This window comes from Pagrus pagrus (genome assembly GCF_965226575.1).
Source record: "Pagrus pagrus genome assembly, chromosome: 9".
NCBI classification, from domain to species: domain Eukaryota; kingdom Metazoa; phylum Chordata; class Actinopteri; order Spariformes; family Sparidae; genus Pagrus; species Pagrus pagrus.
This window is the reverse complement of record NC_140193.1, coordinates 19,662,111-19,682,433: the sequence shown is the minus strand read 5'-3', so window position 1 is coordinate 19,682,433 and position 20,323 is coordinate 19,662,111. Positions and strand designations below refer to the sequence as shown.

The 20,323-nt window shown below is 40.3% G+C and overlaps 1 protein-coding gene across 1 annotated transcript; it reads right to left on the bottom strand.

The window, feature by feature from the left end:
• Positions 1 to 4,291: 4,291 nt before the first annotated feature.
• Positions 4,292 to 5,587, bottom strand: LOC311262212 (gap junction alpha-8 protein-like; the record flags this gene model as incomplete). Its single annotated transcript, XM_084361462.1, has 1 exon — positions 4,292 to 5,587. Exon 1 carries the CDS (start codon positions 5,576 to 5,578, stop codon positions 4,292 to 4,294), a length of 1,287 nt encoding a protein of 428 aa, XP_084217588.1. The 5' UTR covers positions 5,579 to 5,587.
• Positions 5,588 to 20,323: the final 14,736 nt, after the last annotated feature.

The window sequence follows — 20,323 nt, the reverse complement described above, 5'->3', positions numbered from 1 at the left end:
AAAGAATTAAAGCCCTGCACACTGACTGAAGACTTTCAGTCCGGAGGCAGCATGCATCGTGAGTGTAATAGTGCTGAAGTAGAGTTTACATGGTCTCGCAGTGCTTATATTAGCTTCCTTCCACAGTCCAAAGACCCGCAGATTAGGTCAAATGTAAACTTTTTCCCCCTCAGATGTGAATGTGATTGCTTGTCGTTGCGTGTTAGTGCTTTGACAGACTGTTATTGTACTAGCGTCTCGTCCAGTCCGTGCATGGATAGGCTTCTGTTTCCGTCTTGTTACATCTTTTACGTCGCTTCTTGTTGCTGTGTCTGCCGTGCGTGATATGCACTGATGTTGGGAAGGTTTTGGCAATGAAGTAAAAGAGAAATAATCCATTATTCCACTGAAATGCATCAAAAGAAATGAGCCTGTTATATAAATGGAAGGAGTAGAAAAGTACATGTATACAGTATGTGTTCAAAAGTATTTGTATTTTGTTACTCCATGCCTCTGGTGAATTTGAATTCTGTCACATTGTCTCAGAAATAGTTTTGTCAGTATGTGTCTCGGGTCGTAGCAAATACAATCTACTCGACTAAAATCAGTGCTGGAAAGTAACTAAGTACATTTACTCACGTACTGTTAGGTGCAATCTTTAGGTGCTTCTTCTTTAATGGATGATTTCCATTATCTGCTACTTTATACTTCTACCCCCCAACACTTCAAGAGTGCAATGTTGTTCTTTCTAATCACTTCATCTGATGGCTTTAGTATCTAGTTTTGTTCCAGATTTAGTATTCAGAAATACAACATATATTATTATTATTATTATTATTATTATTATTATTATTATTATAGGTTGAGATAAGACTTTGTTGATCCTTGAGAGAAATTCACAAGTTAGCCACAATTATATAAAGTGGTTAAAATGACCAAATATAACATAAGGCTGATGAACACATTATTGCATCATATATTATAGTAATATGATAATACATTTTCATATTCCTGGTAATTACTGGTAAAAGTGAAAGTCACTCATACAAATAGTGTTTGAGTAAAAGTCTGAAAGTATCTGATCGAAAGGAGAAGTGAAAGTAAACATATATTTACATGTATGTATACCATAGGTTGACTGATTTCTTGAATTTTTCTCATGATCAGAATCAGTGTTTTTTCTTTTTAACTGATTGCCGATGAAATTAATTAATTTCACTATGCATTGCTTCGGCTGATGCAGCATGCAACAGTAACTAGAAACTAAAGTTATCAAATAAATGTAGCAAAGAGTAAAGAGTACAATATTTGCCTTCAAAATGTAGTGGAGTGGTATAAAGTATAAAGGAGCAGAAAATGGAATTACTCAAGTAAAGTACAAGTACCTCAAAATTGTACTTAAGCACAGTACTTGAGTAAATGTACTTAGTTACATTCCATCACTGTAATTTATCCTGAATAGGCCATTCTGGTTCTTGAAGTACTTTATGATGCTGTGACTTTTTGGTGTTTGCTTTAGTATGACATTGAATGCAGCACATTTTCTTGAAACAGAGTATTTGTGCAATGTGGAATTGCTACTCCCACTTCAACTACACGTACTGCATGTGTCCAATCACTGTAACTACCCAGGTTTCTTTGTAGTATTCTATGCCACAGGTTTAGACACTGTTCAAGTCTCTTTTAAAAGTTTTATTAGTTTAATGTGTTGATACAAAACATTTCTGTCTGTCAGTTATATAATCATACAGCAATGTGAACCTTAATGATTTGTTTTTTCCTTGAGTGATAATAAAGTCCAGTGCTACAGTGACTCCTGATCACTTTTATGTGTGTGTGTGTGTGTGTGTGTGTGTGTGTGTGTGTGTGTGTACGTGTGTGTGTGTGTGTGTACGTGTGTGTGTGTGTGTGTGTGTGTGTGTGTGTGTGTGTGTGTGTGTGTGTGTGTGTGTTTGTGCACTTTGCAGAGAAACACCGACACAACACTTCTTGACCACGTGTGACTTTTTATTGCGTTGGTTCACATTCCAAAAGAAGATACTGCCACACATCTATCAGCAAAGAAGACTACAAGTTAGTAAAAAGGATTTTTTTTTTCTTTCCAAAGATTAATCACGTCTTCTTACAAACATACAGGCGATGCGACAGTCTTAAAGTACAAAAAATCATACATTACCAGTCATATCGATGTACACAAGGACCAGCGTCATGCTTTGATCGTAACACTGTTAAATGCTTCGATGTGTTCGACAATTTGGTGATTTGTTGAAGGCTCTCTGATTCAGATTCCACAGCATTGGATTATGGGAGGAGAAGGGATGGTTGGGGGTCACAAAGGGGTCAAAGCTGCCTTCTCTCTCTGAGTTTCTCTAGAGCCGTTTGATCATACCCCCAAAACCAACACTGTGTGTGTGTGTGTGTGTGTGTGTGTGTGTGTGTGTGTGGTGTGTGTGTGCACATAAATGCACATGTATGAGTGTTAGCCTGCAGATTTAAGCTCTGGTATCTACTTAAAATCATTGAATTATCACTTTAAACATTTATTTAGCCATATGTGCTGCATAACAGAGCCATTTCACGTGTGGTGTGGGTGTGCTGAGGGGTTGCATACAGAAATGAAAAAAAAAAAAAAGCAAATAAAACATCAAGTTCACATAGGTCCCAGAGCAGTATAAGCACTTGCTACAATATTACAACATTTGAGAATTTACATTTACAGATAAGGCACAGGAAATCATACAGTAGTAGATTTGTGATAAAGCGAAGGCAAACTTTAAGGCTTAACGCACTTTGCATCTCAATACTCGCTAATGATTTGCAATTAAATTCATCTTTCCTCAGATGGATGTACGAATGTTCTCTTTACTCTATTGGATTCGTGAGAATAAATCAGTGTTGTAATCACAGTTAAAACTTGTGTGATTCCTCTAGACAGTGAAATAACCCAAAAAAAACAGCTGTTCTGCACATTATGTACACTATCAGACATGAGATGGGGCGTTATGTACAGCGGGAGTTGCCCCTTGTTGTTTGTTTCTCTCTAAATTTCGTGACTATTGTGTTTTCTTGTGGGGTAAGTAACCCTCTGTGGTCGCATAAAAATCAAGTCGAAAAAAAGATTTTTTTTTCACAGCCAGGTCAAGGATGCTTGTTTTCATTGATGAGCGCGGTTTCTTTTATTGTCTCGCCTCAAACAATGCTTTGTGCTGATGGTGCGTGATCTTTATCGCCCGGACGCCTGTTTGTACAGCGCGAAAAGAGAGGATTTGGCCTGAGGTCGCTACTATAGTTCATTCTCTGATAGGGCAAAACGAGCCCTGCTCTCTTCCAATGGACTGTCACAGTACACAGCTCTACTTAAAGGCTACACGACATAAATCTAAAATGCAGAGAATCACATTGAAAAAGACATTCAACATGTGGTCTTTTTTTTTTTTTTTTCTTTGGTTTGTTTTTCCTCACTAACTCAGCTCTGGCTGTGCTACATGGTATATAAACATGAAAAGGAGAGAAATGCTCTGAAATTGATGCACATCTCTCTTCACTTGAAAGAATCCTGTGTAAATGGATGCATAGATGAGGTGTTATGAGGGTTAAAGGCCTTGCACAGAGTCTAAACCTCTGACTGTGCAAAAAAGAAAAAAAGGTACGCTCTTCTCCACCTGGAAATGGACTTTTCTCCTTCTACTCCTCAAAGAGCTGTATACCTGTAAATGCAGTGGCACTTCGTCGTGTGATTCATGTGTGCGAGAGCCCTCTCACCCGCGGCGTGTGCAGCCACATGCTGCATTTGCAGTGTGTCGCCGTCCGAATGGGAATGAAAGTCAGTGCCTAACTACAGCGAAATTACTGATTCGCAGACACACAAGTATATTATAACTCTCTTTCCCCTATCTACTCAAACCCCATGTAAAAATGTCTAATCCTCCATTGTATATGATTAAAACTCTTTCAATAGAAAAAGATGTTTCTAAAAATTGAACATGGATTTTCATCAAGTAAAAACATTTCCCCCCTGCATGTGTCCTTTCCACATTTTTTAAATATAAGAACACGCTTAATAAAAAAACTACTCCTCCCCTCTTTAACTTCTACTTTGTCTTTTTTTTTTTATCACAAACACGCAGATTTTTTGTCGCTTCGTAGAACTGTTTTAAAAGGTTTTAATCTATCCCTGTTAATTTTTCATCCTTTGCTTTGTGACCTGCTTGTTCAAGAGTGTGCGTTGTCTTGAGTTAGGTGTGTGTGTGCTCTCTCTCTATGTGTTGAACGTCGGGTGTGTGCAGGTGTACATGTGCTCTCTCTCACAGGTTCATACGGTGAGATCGTCTGACCTGGCCCTGCTGCTGGCTTTGCTCAGTCGGCTCAGCGGTCTGGTGTCTTCTATCGTATCCGCGGCCTCCATCCCTGCCTCCGCCGGAGTTACCCCCTCCCCGTTCACTGCCTCCTCTACCTCCACATCCTCATCCGCAGGCGCCTCCACCTTCTCCGGTTCTGGTTCTGGTTCTGCCTCTGCCTCTGCCGGCTGCACCTCCTCGGGCTCCTCCTCGTGTAATGTCACCCCCGCTGTCTCAGTGGTCTGGGCGTAGGAGGGCAGAGTCTCGTCATACACCTTAGAGATGTCCTCCATGGGCAGCACCTCCTCCGCCTTCTCCTCCAGCCCATGGAAGGGTGGGGCCCCTCTGCCAGCCTCCATGCCCACCTCAGCCAGCGGGTAGAGGTGAGTCATGGGGGGAGCTTTCTCCTCCTCCAGCAGCTTGTAACCTTTCGCTCTCTGCAGGGAGGGCACAGCCAGCGAGGGCAGGCTCTTCACTTGTAGCGGCAGAGGGGCCGAGCCCTCGCCCTGGGCTGGGGCGGGGGCCGGCTTGCGAAAGACAAAGCGAATCTTCTTCAGGCCCAGGTGACTGATCTCCACAAAGTTGAGGAAGAGCGAGACACAGGCCACAGCCAACATGAAGATGATGAAGACAGTCTTCTCCGTGGGGCGGGACACAAAGCAGTCCACCGTGTTGGGGCAGGGCCAGCGGCTGCACTTGTACAGCGGCAGGATGCGAAAGCCATACAGGAAGTACTGGCCCACAACGAAGCCCACCTCGAACAGTGTCTTGAAGATGATGTGGCAGATGTAGGTCCTCAGCAGGGTGCCCTCCAGCCGGAACTTCTTGCTTCCCTTTGTGCTGGTCTCCTTAGTGGTGCGAACGCTCCCCTGGTCGGGTGCCAGAGGGAGACGCTCCTCGCTCAGCTCCTGCTGCCGGCTGAGCTCTGCCTCCTCGCGCTCCTTGCGTTTCTCCTCCATGTGGACGTGGTGCACGGCGTGGCCCACGTACACCAGAGACGGCGTGGACACAAAGATGATCTGCAGCACCCACAGGCGGATGTGGGAGATGGGGAAGGCCTCGTCGTAGCACACATTCTCACATCCGGGCTGCTGCGTGTTGCAGACATAGTCGGACTGCTCATCGCCCCACACAAACTCCGCCGCAGTGCCCAGGATGAGGATACGGAAGATGAAGAGCACCGTGAGCCACACCCGGCCGATCACCGTAGAGTGCTCGTTAACTTCCTCTAAAATATTACCCAGAAAGCTCCAGTCACCCATGATCGGTCCGTAGCACTGCAAAAATGAAGGGTGGGGTAGGAAGGCACACAGAGGGTGCAGGCAGACAGGGAGGGTGGGGTTGGCAGGACAGACAGGGGGAGGGGAATAGAGTGCCAAAAATAAGAATTAAACGCGGAAAACTCGTCGAAAATCAAACCTTAGTCGAAATTTCAGGCTACTACATGCAATTCTAAGAGAAAACCTGAATATTTTGAAATTTCTAAAGATTTTCATCGAGTCCATTACAGTTCGATAAAAAAAACACCATACTTAGTCAAATATGAAATAAACATTTTAAGCAAGGTGTTGATTTTGTCTCTTAGAAAGCTGCTTGTTCTCGACGTAAACACCATTAACTGTGTTGAACATTAACAGTGCTGCAAGTCAAAAAAACTCTCACTCTACCTCTTTAAAAAATTCCACACAATACCTCTCGACTAAAACCCCATAAAGAGAGATCAATAAGCAACTAACAGTCCCTTCTTCTGTAAGGTATGATATAGGTTAAATGTAATCAAATGGGCAACTTGCCACAGCTGCGGCTCCGGCGAAGTTGAGTCCTGTCCCGTTCTCTTGGCACCCGGCAGGGAAAAGTGAACTTTTTTCTGCCCTCTATCCCACCTAAAGCCCCGTCCTTGTCGCCCCACTGAGCAGATGTGAATGAATCGGCTCTGATGGTTGGTTTTTAGTTTGCTGCAATATTTAAGCTTGGAGCCAGACGGCCTTTATTTGCCGGGCGACGTGTGGTGACGCAGGAGACAATAGGATCAACAGAGCCAGAGCGGGGATGTATGGGAGCAGGCCTCAGGCTCCCACACCAACATGGACACTGTACGGCCAGGGCACCGAGTCCACAGCACAGCCATTCAGCTCCATGCATGCAACTTCCTCACGCATAGATACTGTATGTACAAGCACACATACAGTAGATGAGACAACAACAGCAGCTTTAGGCCTCCAGCTGTGCTGCCATGCCCGACATGAGAGCAAAGAGGCAGGTCAGTGACAAGCTATGAGGCAGGGATGGAGAGGTTATTTCCTCGTGCATTAACACTGGACATTGTTGTTTATGCAGGCAGCAGCGAGTTCATTACAACTGAGGGTATAAATATGTTGACCCTTGGAAATAATTCTGATTTTGCTTAAAGGAGGTGGTGCTCACTTCTTTCTCTTTTTATTTTAACTGACATCTGTACAGCTTTTCCTCTTCTGCTCAGGTTTTACAAGACACTATAAAGTCAAATAAGCCATAAACACATTTTCAAACAGTGCTACAAAAAAGTCCAAAAACACACTGAATAATTGTCATTCATAATCAGAATTTCACACTTCTTTAAACCCACAACAAAAGCAATGAATCCAGACAAAATATCTTAAAATACTATATAATACTGGAGAAATTATTTTTATTCCAGGCTTTTGAGACAAAGTTAGCGCATCATTACATCAATAGCAACTCTTTACCCCAGAATCTGAGGGTTTTGTTGATCCATGTTCAGTAAAAATAAAAACAGGACTCCACTTCTGCAAAACCCCACAACTCGCATATTCTGTTTTTAATCATTATGGGGTTAGGGTCATTTTTCAACAGTGGAATGTAAATGTTAATGGAGGTACTCTGAGGTACTTGTACTTTACTTGAATATTTCCATTTTCTGCTTCTTTATACTTCCACTACACTACATTTTGGAGAGAAATAATGCATGTTTTACTCCACTACATTTATTTGATAACTTTAGTTACTAGTTCTGAAGTTATTCTGAATATTGGATCTGATCATTTTCCAAGTGTGTAACTGAACAACCCATGGTATACAATACATGTAAATATTTGTATAATTTACTTTTACTAGTATTGTTAGTCTTTAAGTACATGTATTGCTAGAAAATTACTGAGTTCATTTAATATCAGATACTTTAGGACTTTTACTCAAGTACTATTCGTATGGGTGACTTTCATTTCTAGCAAAGTTATATTTAAGCACAATATCTTCAATTTTACTCGAGTTTGACTTTTGGGTACTTTTTACAACACTGACATATTTGAATCTGCAAACCTGAATAGAGGGAAAGAATAATAAATGAAGAATGCCAGCGTTTAGCTGTGCAACTAAAGAGGACAGTGAACATGATCAGGGCCAACCTGTTTTCTTTTCATCACATTTACACATTCTGTGCTCACTGTTGTATTCTGTATTTTATCGTCACGTTTACCTGATGTACAGATACATGTATTTTATCTGTAGTTCTTAGTCAACAGTGCAGTTTTCGCTGTTATCAAACGTGAGTTCTAACATAGCAGATAACCGAGTCCACCTCTGTGTGTGTGTGCGCTCATCATATCTGTGTCACTTAGCTGGAATGTGAAGTATGTGAACCATTGAGTGAAAGGACACACTGAAATGTCTCTATTAGCGAGGTTAGTCAAACTTTCCCGGCTCAGAGGAGAAAAACACTGAGCAGCGATCTTTGATCTCTGAATCGTTCCACAGATGTTTGAACAGAGGAAAAGCTTCGCAGAGCCCAGAGAGACTTGTTTCCACTGCCTGAATATCTTGAATATCTGATCATGAAATGACCTCCAGGTTTGCACAAAAACAGTCAAAAACATTGTGAGCCTCGGTGGAACTGAAAATATCAGAAACAAAATGATTGACATGCTTTTTTTCTTGGATTCTGTCTCTGTAGCTCAGATTCACTACCTCGACGGAGCGCAGCTTCATGATGGGTCACACCTGCATGTTCGACCTCACAAATGTTTTTAAACATAAAGTTTTGTGAATATGATTTTATTTTTTGATGATTTTATATTAGTAGTTACATTTTTGGGGGGGTTACAATTGATTTGGAATTATAATCAACCTGTTACAATCATCAAGTATTACTTCAAACTAAATATATATTTAAACAATAATCAAATCAATATTTTTGTTAAGATGTTTTAGAGCAAATTCAAATGTATTAGGTAAATATTACTACTGTCACATGTTTACCTCTTCAACTTATGACTGAATTGTTACTTTTTTTTTAAAAAAGATCAATTGTTTAAAGAGCATTTAAATAGGTGAGTGTACATGTAAGCTAAAATGTGAGTGAAATTATACATAAACATGTATTATCTAATATATAAAATGGAGTAACAATACAACATCAAGCTAACTGCTCTTGCAGTCAGTAAGTACTGCACATGAGTAAAAGTTTGAGGTACTTGTACTTACTTTCCATTTTCTGCTACTTCCACTCCACTACAGTCTGAAGGCAAATATTGTCCTTATTGCTCCACTTTATTTATTTAATAACTTTAGTTAGTAGTCATTTTGAAGATTTAATTCTGCATCAGAGCCAAAGTAGAGGATTTTTTAAATTAATTTATTTTATCAGCAAAATCCTGAATATCTGATCTGATAATCGACCAGGCTGGTAGTCAGTCAACCCGCAGTATACAGTATATACATATATGTGATAAGTACATTTGATTTCAGACACTTTCACTTTACCAAAGTAATATTTTAACACCAAATCCTGACTCTTAATCAAGTATGACCTTTGGGCGCTGCTTTTAGTATCTAATATACACCTGTTCATCAGCATCATTGAAAAAATTAGACAGCTGATAATATTTGAGAGTAGTTTGGACAGGTGTGTTGGAAGTTTACAGGTGCTACCTTCATAACCGGTTTGTTTGTTAAACTTGGAAATGTGACTCACAGTTTTCAGCGACTGTTGTTGGTTAAAGCTTCATTAATGCTCAACAAAACTGTTCTTTTGTCCTTTATATGAGTCTATCAGCCCATCAGCAAACGGGGAACAGGGCGTTTATGTTCCATACATTCGAATACTACACATTGTGTTGAAGTAGACCTGCTGTGTGTCAACATCGTGATTTCTCTGCACCAGCATGTTATACTCTCATTATGAACCCCAGTTGGGACTGTGGAAAAGTTTATTTGAAGAAAGCTTTTGTTTGTCTGTTATCTAAACTGTTGAGAACTTGCTCCCCCGGTAACGCACTGATGCACCAAATTAGAGGAAGGAACAAAACAATTACATGGCAGTCTGAAACAGACAGTTTGTTTACAGTTACACAACTCATTTCCCTTTGCACAAAATGTAATTTCCATGTTCCACAATTGTTTGATATTCCCTGGATGAAGTTTGAACACTGTTAATGAACAAAAACTCATATAAAATGCTTATATTTAACCTATTTCTGTTTAATATTTTATTATAAATTAAAAATAATGCTGTTTGTGATAAATTACTGTCTTTAAAGGAATGATTAATTTACAGGCATTAGTGACATTTTTCAATTTATAAAGAAAAACATAAAGAACCACCATTTAATTATCCTCAAAATATTTTTATTTATTTCTCAGAAGGACAACAGAGGTGACCTCATACTACAGGCCATGTGTTACATACACATATCATTGGTCAAAATCAACGATCATTAACCAACACAGGTCATCACTCTTTTTGTGGAAGTGTCTCCACTCTGCCCATCTTATGACGGCCCACCCTCGCTGCCTCTCAACCAATCACGTTCTCTGTCTTAGGTGACATCACTGGGCTGGTGAAGTGGAAAGTCCACCTCTTGATGCCCGCTCTCTGATCTGTTGGTTAGTGGCAGGTTTGGCCTCCGCATTGAGCTTCACTGATCCCACAGCTTTTCACAAACGGATGATGTAATCTAAGAGAAAAAAACCCAATGTGAGGCACTATCACGCCGTGTCAAATGTCCCCAAATCATTTGCTACAGTTTCTCTCTGAATGACACGCTTTGGCGTCCAGGAGGTGTTTTATGCTAGCTGATTGGATAGCTAGAACTAGCCTCCGCATATCCAGCAGCAGTGGTATCTTCTCATATAAAAAATGTCCCCAACAAAATAAAAGCTCAAATGCTCGCTCTCCTCTGGATGGCACATGGGCTCGGCCCGTTGTGTCGGAGGCCATGTTCAGAGCTCTGTGGAGGCATCAGGGTGTATCCACTGAGCTGGGGTACCAGGGGACTCCCTTTAAAGAGCTGTGTGTTGGTATAGTGGACGCTTGCATGCTAAGCCCCACGGTGGGCCCGTGAATGGCACCGGGATTTCACACAAAGACATGATGTCATGATGCAGGGTGCGGACCCTATTGAGCACGTGCAGTGAGGCGTGAGGCCAGATTAGACCTCCGAAGCAGGGCACCAACTGGCCGTTAATCAGAATGCTAACACGCTAACAAACATATCGTACGGCGATCTGCCTACGGCGCGATGGTGCCACGCGCTTCCTGCACGCAGGGCCTTTGAAAGACAGGAAGTAACTGGAATCTTACTTTTGTAGCGACCTTATCGATGTGATGCAATTTAAGACGTGTATTTCATCTAACAATATGCATTATGTGATCTGACACATGTTGGCAGGGGGTTGGTTTGATTTGGCCCCCTGGTTACCCCTCACACAATGAACATCTCCCACCACTCCCTGAGGAAAAAACATTTTCCAGGATGAGTTCGTCTCTGTGCTGGAAATAACCTTTTTTTTTAACCGAGCATGTAATTCGTCCTTTGAAGTACGCCTTGTGATGGTTAACTTTGGCAGCAGTGCCTCTGGTTTGGCCACATCAAGGGATCATGTCCTGGTCGCAGCACATGGTTGGTCTGTCTCCTTCCATCTGCCCTCTTCTCTGGACAACAGTGGGAGTTATCAGCATCGAGGACTGCAGCACAGGCAGCCGTCACAGCCCGAAACAGCAAGCAAGCTTTATGAAACAGAAGGTGAAAAGAGAAGACAATAGATAATAAGTAAGCAGATGTAACTGTATAAAATCAAGAGAAAGATAGAAAGAAATATGTAGGTTTTAGGAAGAGCAACACCAGTAAAAGCATGATCACCTTTAGTTTTCTGGTGTACCAGAACAAAATCATATTATCTTTCAGGACTTCAGAGGTTCTGTAGCTTATAGTGAGCTATACACAACCTGCCCAATGCTAAATGTTGGACTTAAAAAAGTTCACCCAAAAATAAAAATTCAGTCATTATCTCCTCACCCCCATGCCGATTGAAAGTCTGGTGAAGTTTTGTAGTCCACAAAACATTTGTGGGGCTCCACAGCAAAACAGCATTGCTTCATTCTCGCAAACAACTGAAGTAGAAGGGGATTTGTTTTAAAATGTAAAAAAAAACAACAAAGAAAAACCAATATAAAATGGATCAAACAGTTTCTCAGGCGTGATCCAAGTCTCCAGAAGTCCAGAGATCCCAAATTTATTTGAAAAAACAAAGTTATATACACCTCCAACACACAGTTGATCTTGTGCACCCATTTCAGTCACGGTGTACGCAAACACTTTTAGCTTAGTGGATGCAGTCAAGATTTTGGCTTTAAAAATGGTGTAAATAACATCTTTTCAAATCAATTTGGGATTTCTGGGCTTTTGGAGACTGGAGACTACAGTTGTGTTTTTTACATTTTAATGACTGAATTTTTTTTTTTTGTGCGTGTGAACTTAAATTGACACTAATGTTGTGTACAGTCTTTAAAAATTAGGTTTCATATAGTTACCAATTGTTTTTGTGCATTACCTCACATTTTTTCTAATGAATGATATATTATTAATCTAATGTACTGCACAGTCTTAAAATGTCTAGTTCTTTCTGTATATTTTAAGGGTGTACCATTAAAGACCTTGAGGTTTTGCTGTCAGCTGAAAATGCTGAAGTCATAAGCAGTCTTAATGCATTACACACTTTACACTTGATTTGAATAGTTTATTGAAGCTGATAGGGGGCATCCTTTACTCAATAGAGGACTTATAACCGGCAGATGTGAGCCTCTCGACTATTTCAAAGGATGCTCACTTCAAGCAATTATTTTGAGCCCTGTCAAAATGAGAGTTAGTATTAGTTTGTAAGACTGAGATGAGTGAAGTCAGTGATTCATCGCTTTTTAATGAAGTTTGTATTCACTCTCTTCCTCTGAGCAGAGGGAAGAGCTGAGAGAAGGAGCCCGCTGTGCACACTATCAACTGCAACTGAATGAATGCCGGCACAGCAGTGCAAATAAAACATATATATGTGTAACGGCAAATATCATCATCACTTTTTACTCTTTCGTTTATCTAAGTCTTGCATTTTCTTGTGGCATTGCAAAATTAAGTTTTTGCATGCAGTGTGGCAAGAACACAAAATATTACCTGTTTTTTGCTCTGGTAGTTTAGAATTAATTGCTGAATTTCGACGGAAATGATGATTTATTATAACATCAAATATTATTATATTATCAGTGGTGAAAAGTAACAAAGCACAGTCACATACTATATTTTGTAGGTTTTTATAGGTTTTGAGGTACTTTTACTTGAGTATTTCTATGTAATGATCAGAAGGAAATATTGTACTTTTTACTCTTCTATTAGTATTTAATCTCGGAGTTCTGTCCAGATTAAATTCTACAAACAAAACATCTCATCAGCTTGTAACATATGATGCATTTTTATAGATTAAACCAGCCAGCTATATATTATTAGCTTTAGCAACAAACTACACGATAAAAAAAAAACTCATTAACAGCAATAATAGTTATAGTTAATATTTATAACACTCTGACACAAGCCAATTTGTTTTTTTTAAAGAGTTAGATAAGAAAATCATCTTGTTAGTCCACTATAGATGAATACAGCCAACCAACTTTCTTTCTTTTTTTTTTTGTTTTTTGAGAAGTATTGAGAACATGTGGTAGTCAGGTAAGATACCTGATAATAAAGGTGTTGGTAGTTATCTTTACACAAAGCCAGGCTTACTGCCCCGTTTCCAGTGTTTGTGCTAGGCTAACTTGCTAACTGGTTGACTGAAGTCCCATATTTGCTATGCCGACGTGATGGTGTTAAAAATCTTTTGATAGCAGAGGAAGAGGAACAAGCAGAAAAATGCAATAGAAAATAGATTAAAATAGAATTACTATCAACCAGTGAAAATGAGTGTGCCTTTTTCACTATATTAACTTGATTCCAGTAAGAAATATGGTGTCTTCACTTAGAGACTTTTTTACAGAGGACAAACTGTGGATGCTTCATCCACACGTTCAACCCGGCAGCAAATCAGTAAAATGATTACACCAAAGATTAGCATCACCAATTCATTATGCGAAATGTGAAATATGGTTTCAATCTCCAGTTCTGTTCCTGAGTTCTGGTGTTTGCAGAACATCATGATGCCACAGTGAAGCTGACCTATGACCTCTTGGATATAAAATGTCATGACTTCATCATTGTATACCTTGAGAAAGTTTTTTTTTTTTTTTTCATAATTAGTGTATATGAGTTCCTGAGTTATGGCCCAAAACGTGTTTCCAGAACTTTGACCACCAAACTGTAGTCAGTTCAGTCCAAGTGGAAATCTGAAGAAATTCCATTAGGCAGTATTGAGATATTGTCTTCATGGGAATGGACCAGACAGACAGATAACCCTAAAACATCAAACCTTGAGTCACGGATGTCACTGACACCAAGGCCTAAAAATGAAAGGTGAAGAAAGCACATACGCATTTCACTTAAGTTCGACGCATACGCCTCTGACAGACTGGTTCTTTTACCATCGAGTTAAATAAAATTCAGCTCACAGTTCAGCAGTTTGAAAATCTAAATCAGGTCTGCCCAAAGTGGGGCCCACTACAAGGTTTGGTTTGGCTCACCATGTGATTCTGACAACAAAGACAACCCTGTTTATTATATTATCATTTTTTATTCTGTTTATTTTTTTGTGAGATAAAAAATATTTTTAAATATGTAGGCCAAAGCCAAATGTGAAGCCTGCGGACTTGTAGTCTGAGCTCTCTCTGTCTTCAGTCAAATGTACTGTGACATGTTCACTGTCATCACGTCAAGTCTTGAGACTGTGAGCTGCTGATAGACAGGCTTAGAGACCACAAGGCTTAAAGACTACAATAATTAAATGCATTTGATCACCTCTACAGTCTGTACTGCCGCATATTTCTGTTCTGATGTAGAACAATGTTATTCGCTACACGATTCAAGTAACGTTGCATTGTTTTACACGTTCATAGTACGTTTTTTAATGTCATGTCCGTATTGCCGTGAACTGTGGGTAATTAAATCAGTGAAGTCTGTAGAAATCTGCGCCCAGAGCGGACTCTCTGGAAATCTGCAGACAGTCACTACTTGTGGACTGAATGACTGGTGGGTTTGGACAGACCTCAGAACTCGCAGACTTTGCGGGCGCATTCGCAGGAAGTCCACAAGTGCTTACAGAGTGAGAGTCTGTCAGTCCGGTGTAGTCCAGACGTTTGGATGCAGCCCAAGACATTTTTGCTTTTGGCCTACGGCCCACCATTAACTTTTAGTTTTGGCGCTTGGTCTAAATGAATGCCATCACCTCTCTGCATTTAAAAGCAAAGTTAACTAAGCTTTAGTCATCAAAACCTTAACACGTTGCTGCTTTAACTTCTGTACTTGTACTTAATTAACTTTTTGAATGCATGACTTTTAAAGGTATACTATGTAGTTTTGGGAATCAGAAGAGAAAGATCTTCACTGACTGATTTTTTTTATGTCTAAACAAACTAAATAAACAAACTCTCTTTGTTTTCACGACTGAATCAACAAACTGACCTCAAATGACAACACAGTTTTATACAATTTTACTTTGTTTATATTTGGCGGACCCTGCCACCTTTGTAGCTTCAAACACTGTTATGGGGACCTTATTTTCCTCTGAGAACAGCTTGTTTATACAGTTATGGACAACATAACCGTCCTTATCAATATTGTAAATATTAAAATTCTCAGTTTGATTTTCTTCTCCAAAAACTACATAGTGCCCCTTTAATAAAAATGGTGTATTTTTGCCCTTAGATATTGCTAATTTAACCTAAAAGAAATATGATTATTATATTATATTATATTATAACAAAACCATGGATTTGTTATTTTAGTGTTGAAAACTGACATGAACAAACAGCTTTTTGAGGAAATTCTTATCAATCTCATGATGATTTAGTGTCTTTTTTCTCCCTCACTATTTCAAGCTCATGGACTTCACATGAATCGTCCATGTCATACGTAGTCTCACATACACAGAAAGGAGGCATTCACGGCGGGTTTAAAGAGATGGTATCAGCGATGCCCTCCACAGATACAACATGACCTGGGGGCAGCGCTGAGTCCCATGACATAGCACAACACTAAGACCTCAATGGCGCAAGGCTTACGCTTAAAGACAGAGATACACTTGTTTCTAAACACTTGTTTGTTCAGCGTGCAAACATAACTCTGTTCATATTTGTGCCCTTATGTGTGAGTCGCATCATTTCCCTTTGTGTATCAGTGACCTACTGCCTCACTGACAAAGCCTTCATTTTTCCTCTTTGTGGAGTTTTTTTTTTTTTTTCATGAGTCATCTGTTTAGAGCCACTTCTTTTGTTATTAGACGTCAAGATCCGAACACTTTACCAGCAGCTTTCTTTGTCATGCAACTACTTTTCTTTTGCACTGACCTTGCACTCTCACTTGCAAGTGTGAACATTCATCCCTCCCTGGCAATTTCACATTTCCTCTGAGAACCAGGCACTTGTTTCTTTCCTGCGACGGTGAGAAAGTTTGAAGCCATTCACAAAGGCATTTAAAATTCACTGAGTCAACCACAGTGACACTGCCGGGATTTAAGATAAGCCAAAGGAAACTGTTGAGAAGATTCATAAAAGATTCGGAGCTTGATCCTGTGATCTAAAATGTATTCCAGTCAGTCTGAATCAGTTTAAATTCCTGCTTATATGTACTCACATAAGCTACATGAATGCACACAAACACACTAAAGGCCCTAAAACATGTGTCACATCTGGTCCTGGGCCAAAACATTGTGTCTCAGGGCAGAGCTCTTGTTGTCCAGCTGGACTTGGGTTTGACCATTGTGTTCAGGAGGTCAGATTTGTTGCATTTGGACCAGCCCGCCGTCCCTCCTGTGCTGATGTTAGTCTCATGGGTCATTTAGAACTTGGAAGTACATAACCAGCAAACTTTACTACAGGAACTGGAGCACACAAAAACACTCACGTACTTAAAATTTCTCGAGCTGAGAAAGTAAAATGCGTCATTACGAAGGAAAAGTGTTGCTAAAAAATTAAAGTTTGTTCCTCTGTAAATATTTTCCACCGGCTATTGTATGACAGTTTGTTGGAGAGTTAAATACAGATTGATCGTTGGGGAGATTACGAAAGAGAGCAGTGTGTTTAAATGGTGAGAAGATTGTTTGAGTGTTTGGACTCACTACCTGCATTTGTGCTTAAGGTTTCCCCTACCATGTCCTGTTACAACAGACCAAAGCACCCTCCTGTGTCCGAGAGGGGACTCTGGTTGTTAAAGCAGCCACTATTGTCTTGTGCATGTGTTTGGGTGTGTGAGTCTGCTCAGATCTCAAACACTTTCTGAGAGCCTGCAACAAGCACGATATGATACCCCGTCACCTCCAAACACTAGCTTTGGGAGAGCTTAGACATACTGCAAGGGACTTTAAACTGTTTATTAAACAGGCTCAGTTTAATACTGAAGCCGCTATAGGACACATTTAAAAGAAATTAAAACTATTTTTGAGGAAGAGTGTTGAGGATGAATTGAGGAGTCTCATAGCCTGGTGAAAGAAGCTGCCCTGTAGTCTAGTGGTACAGCAGCAGAGACGTCTGTATTGCCAGACAGCAGTAGAATAACAGGCTTATAGCGTAACCTTTTATGCTGGTCTTGCTACTAAGCTATATCTTGCTGCTGGCTTATTATTATGAAGATACAGTATAACGTTAAGAGAAATGATGATAAGTTTAGCTTAACAAAATTACCATTGCTAAGTTAACTGTGTCAACATCATTATAGTAGTTACAAATCTTATATAGCCACAAATTCAGGCATTACATCATTGCTATGGATCCTGCAAAAAACTGTGTTTAAAGAAAATACCATGTTTCTCCACAGGGGCCGCCAGAATCAACACAAAAGTAAGTTTCTGTCGATGCTTTAAACACCATTTGGTACAGTCTCATTATTATGGGTCGTAAAGGGTATAAAGTGTCATTTAATGATTCTTGTATAGCCTTTTATTTCTGGTGGAAAAACCGAGAGAAAACAAAAACATACTCTAATGTTTATCCTATTTTGGCCTCTTTGGTCGAACTGCTCAAAACGCACATTTATTTGGAATGTCTGTGTTTGTCCGTCACTCAGTGCATCAAGTGACTCATGCAGCAGCCAGTTTGTAATGAAATGCAATTCCTTGTTAGGACAAATTTGTTCAGATTGTTTAAGATGCAACCAGTGTTGAAAGTTCATCAGTGAGTATTGCGTCAGCGTAAAAGCCAAAAAAGTTGGACACCAGTGTTAATTTGACTAATTTGTTTATTTACTTGCTTTCATTGTAAAAGTCTTCAATCCTATTTCTTGATCCTGTCGCTGCTAACTGCCCCAGATGTATCTTGTTGACTAATCAATTCAATGACTGTGTATTGCTGCCACCTGTGTGTGGTCTGATGCCTGACATTAGGTATGCTGGAGAAGGGCTTAGTGTGCATTAAATGTTTTCAGCACAAGTCATGGTGTACACACATTTGAGTTTCCTTATGTGTCAGTTTTGAGGCTCTAGCACCAGTGCATTACACCCATAAAAAAAAGCTGAGTATGTTCCTCAAACATGCTGTTTGCTACAGTCCCAAAAAAATATGAAGGTGCCTCTATCTCCTAAAATGTCATTGTGGGAGTATAATACTGTGAGTATCTGACATTGACTGTCTGAGAATACTTAAAAATTGCAACCAAATTGAAGTAACATAGAAGCCGTGAGCTGACTGTCCGGGGAGAGTCAGCGTCGGCAGCTCGATGGTTAGGGGGTGAGGTGGGGGGGGTCATGGGGCATAACATACATTCCATGCAACTGGCTGCTGCCTGTAACTATGCCAAAGCAAATAGCACTCGATGAGCTGTTTCATGGGGACTTTGAGTCAAATGGTAGCACTGTTACAGGCAGTGTAATGTAAATGTGTTATTCTATTTCTTTCTCTACAATTATCCCTCTTGGGGGTGTCAACCTCCAGGTTGAACCAATGATTTAACAATTAATTTACTAGTTTATAATCAACCTCACACATTACTATGTTATATTGTACTTTGTTTCTGGTAAACTGCTGTGGTTTACAATTTGCACATACTTTCCCAGAACTATTTTCTCTCTCAGTCATAGTTGACGTGCGTGTCACAGCCTGAGGCCTGTAATTAAATTCCTCTAGAGTCGAACAGAACCAGACTCTGCATCAGGAAACTTAGTAACCTGGCAGCTTCATGAAGTCTGGGTTTAAGAGAGAGACAGAGAGAGAGAGACGAGGGTGAGAGACCAGCCATGAATTGTTCTCACCAGTGAAGAAGGAAGTGGAAGGGCAGCTTCCTCCCTGTGCAACGGCGGGCACCATGGGAGGGAGAGGAGAATCGGCGTGCACACAATGGAGTAAGGTTGGGTGGAGGGCAGACGGGAGGCGTTAATGGAGGGAGGATGTAAGTGCTGTGTGTGTCTGGACATGAGAGGATGACTACAGAGGAGTTGAGATGATGGTTGGAGACAGGCAGGAAGCTGGAGGACGGCCACGCTAAGACTCCTGTATATTAGCATTGTTTTGTGTTCTTTTCTTTGTGTTGATTGTTGTTGTTGCCACTTTCTCACAGATTTCCTCATCAACTCGGTGATTTCATCAATGTTTCCCATAATGACCCATGTCATAGTGATACAATTTCCTCAGATACAACACCACTTGTGACTCGGGGGTGTAACTGTACTCAAGTATTTGTACTTTACATTACACACACCTGTGTTAACGTGAGCCCAGTGGATCAAATACTCTGAATTGAGCCAATCAATCACCATAGCAACGTCAGCTGATGCCACTCAGCAGACAATCACACCAGTCATAGCTGTGAAAGGACCTCATCAGAGTAAACTAGTTGTGTGTGTAGAAAGTATAAAGGTAAGTGTACAGGTAAGTTATATGTTCTGGAGAAAGTTTGTGTTTTTAAAATCTCTTTCTCTGTCTTTAGTTATCATGGCTGATTATGCTCATGTGAGCTGAAGCTAGAGAGACTTGTTAGTGTTAGCAGTTAAGCAATATGAAAGTTGCTAATAAACATGTACACCTGGGACATGTGTTTCTTCATTATGTGTGAAATTCCCACTGTTAACTACCGAGAGTTCAGTCAGTTCAGTTATTACTGTCAAAGCTTGTATTTCTTTTTTCTGTATTAGTTATGAGCAATACTCTACAAATGGATGAGTCTGATGGACTGTAAGCAATTTGTTTCTAAGCCCTCAGGACAGTTATCAAACTTAAATCCAGTCGGTGTCCTGATCGAAAATGCCATAGTGGTAAAAGAACAGGTTTGGGATGAAGCGTCTTTGCTGAGTTTTTGAGTGTAGATTCAAATTTAACTGTGGTTGAAAGTATTCAACTGCATGTGGAGCAGGGATGAGGAGCCTGTAGAAGATCGGCAGACATTTTGATTTGTCATGCAGGAAAAGCACAGGTGAAACAAGTTTCGTTAACGATGTCGTGGTTCCATTAAATGTCCCGGTGATCCATGCCAGAGAGCCAACATGCACAATGGGTCCTGGAAGTAGCTCATCTAAAAGGAATGCAGTCATTTTGTAATGTTATCAGTAACACCTGCTTTTCCTGTGTGACATGCCAAAATGTCTGCTGTGAAAAAAAGTCATTTGGTTGATCAATG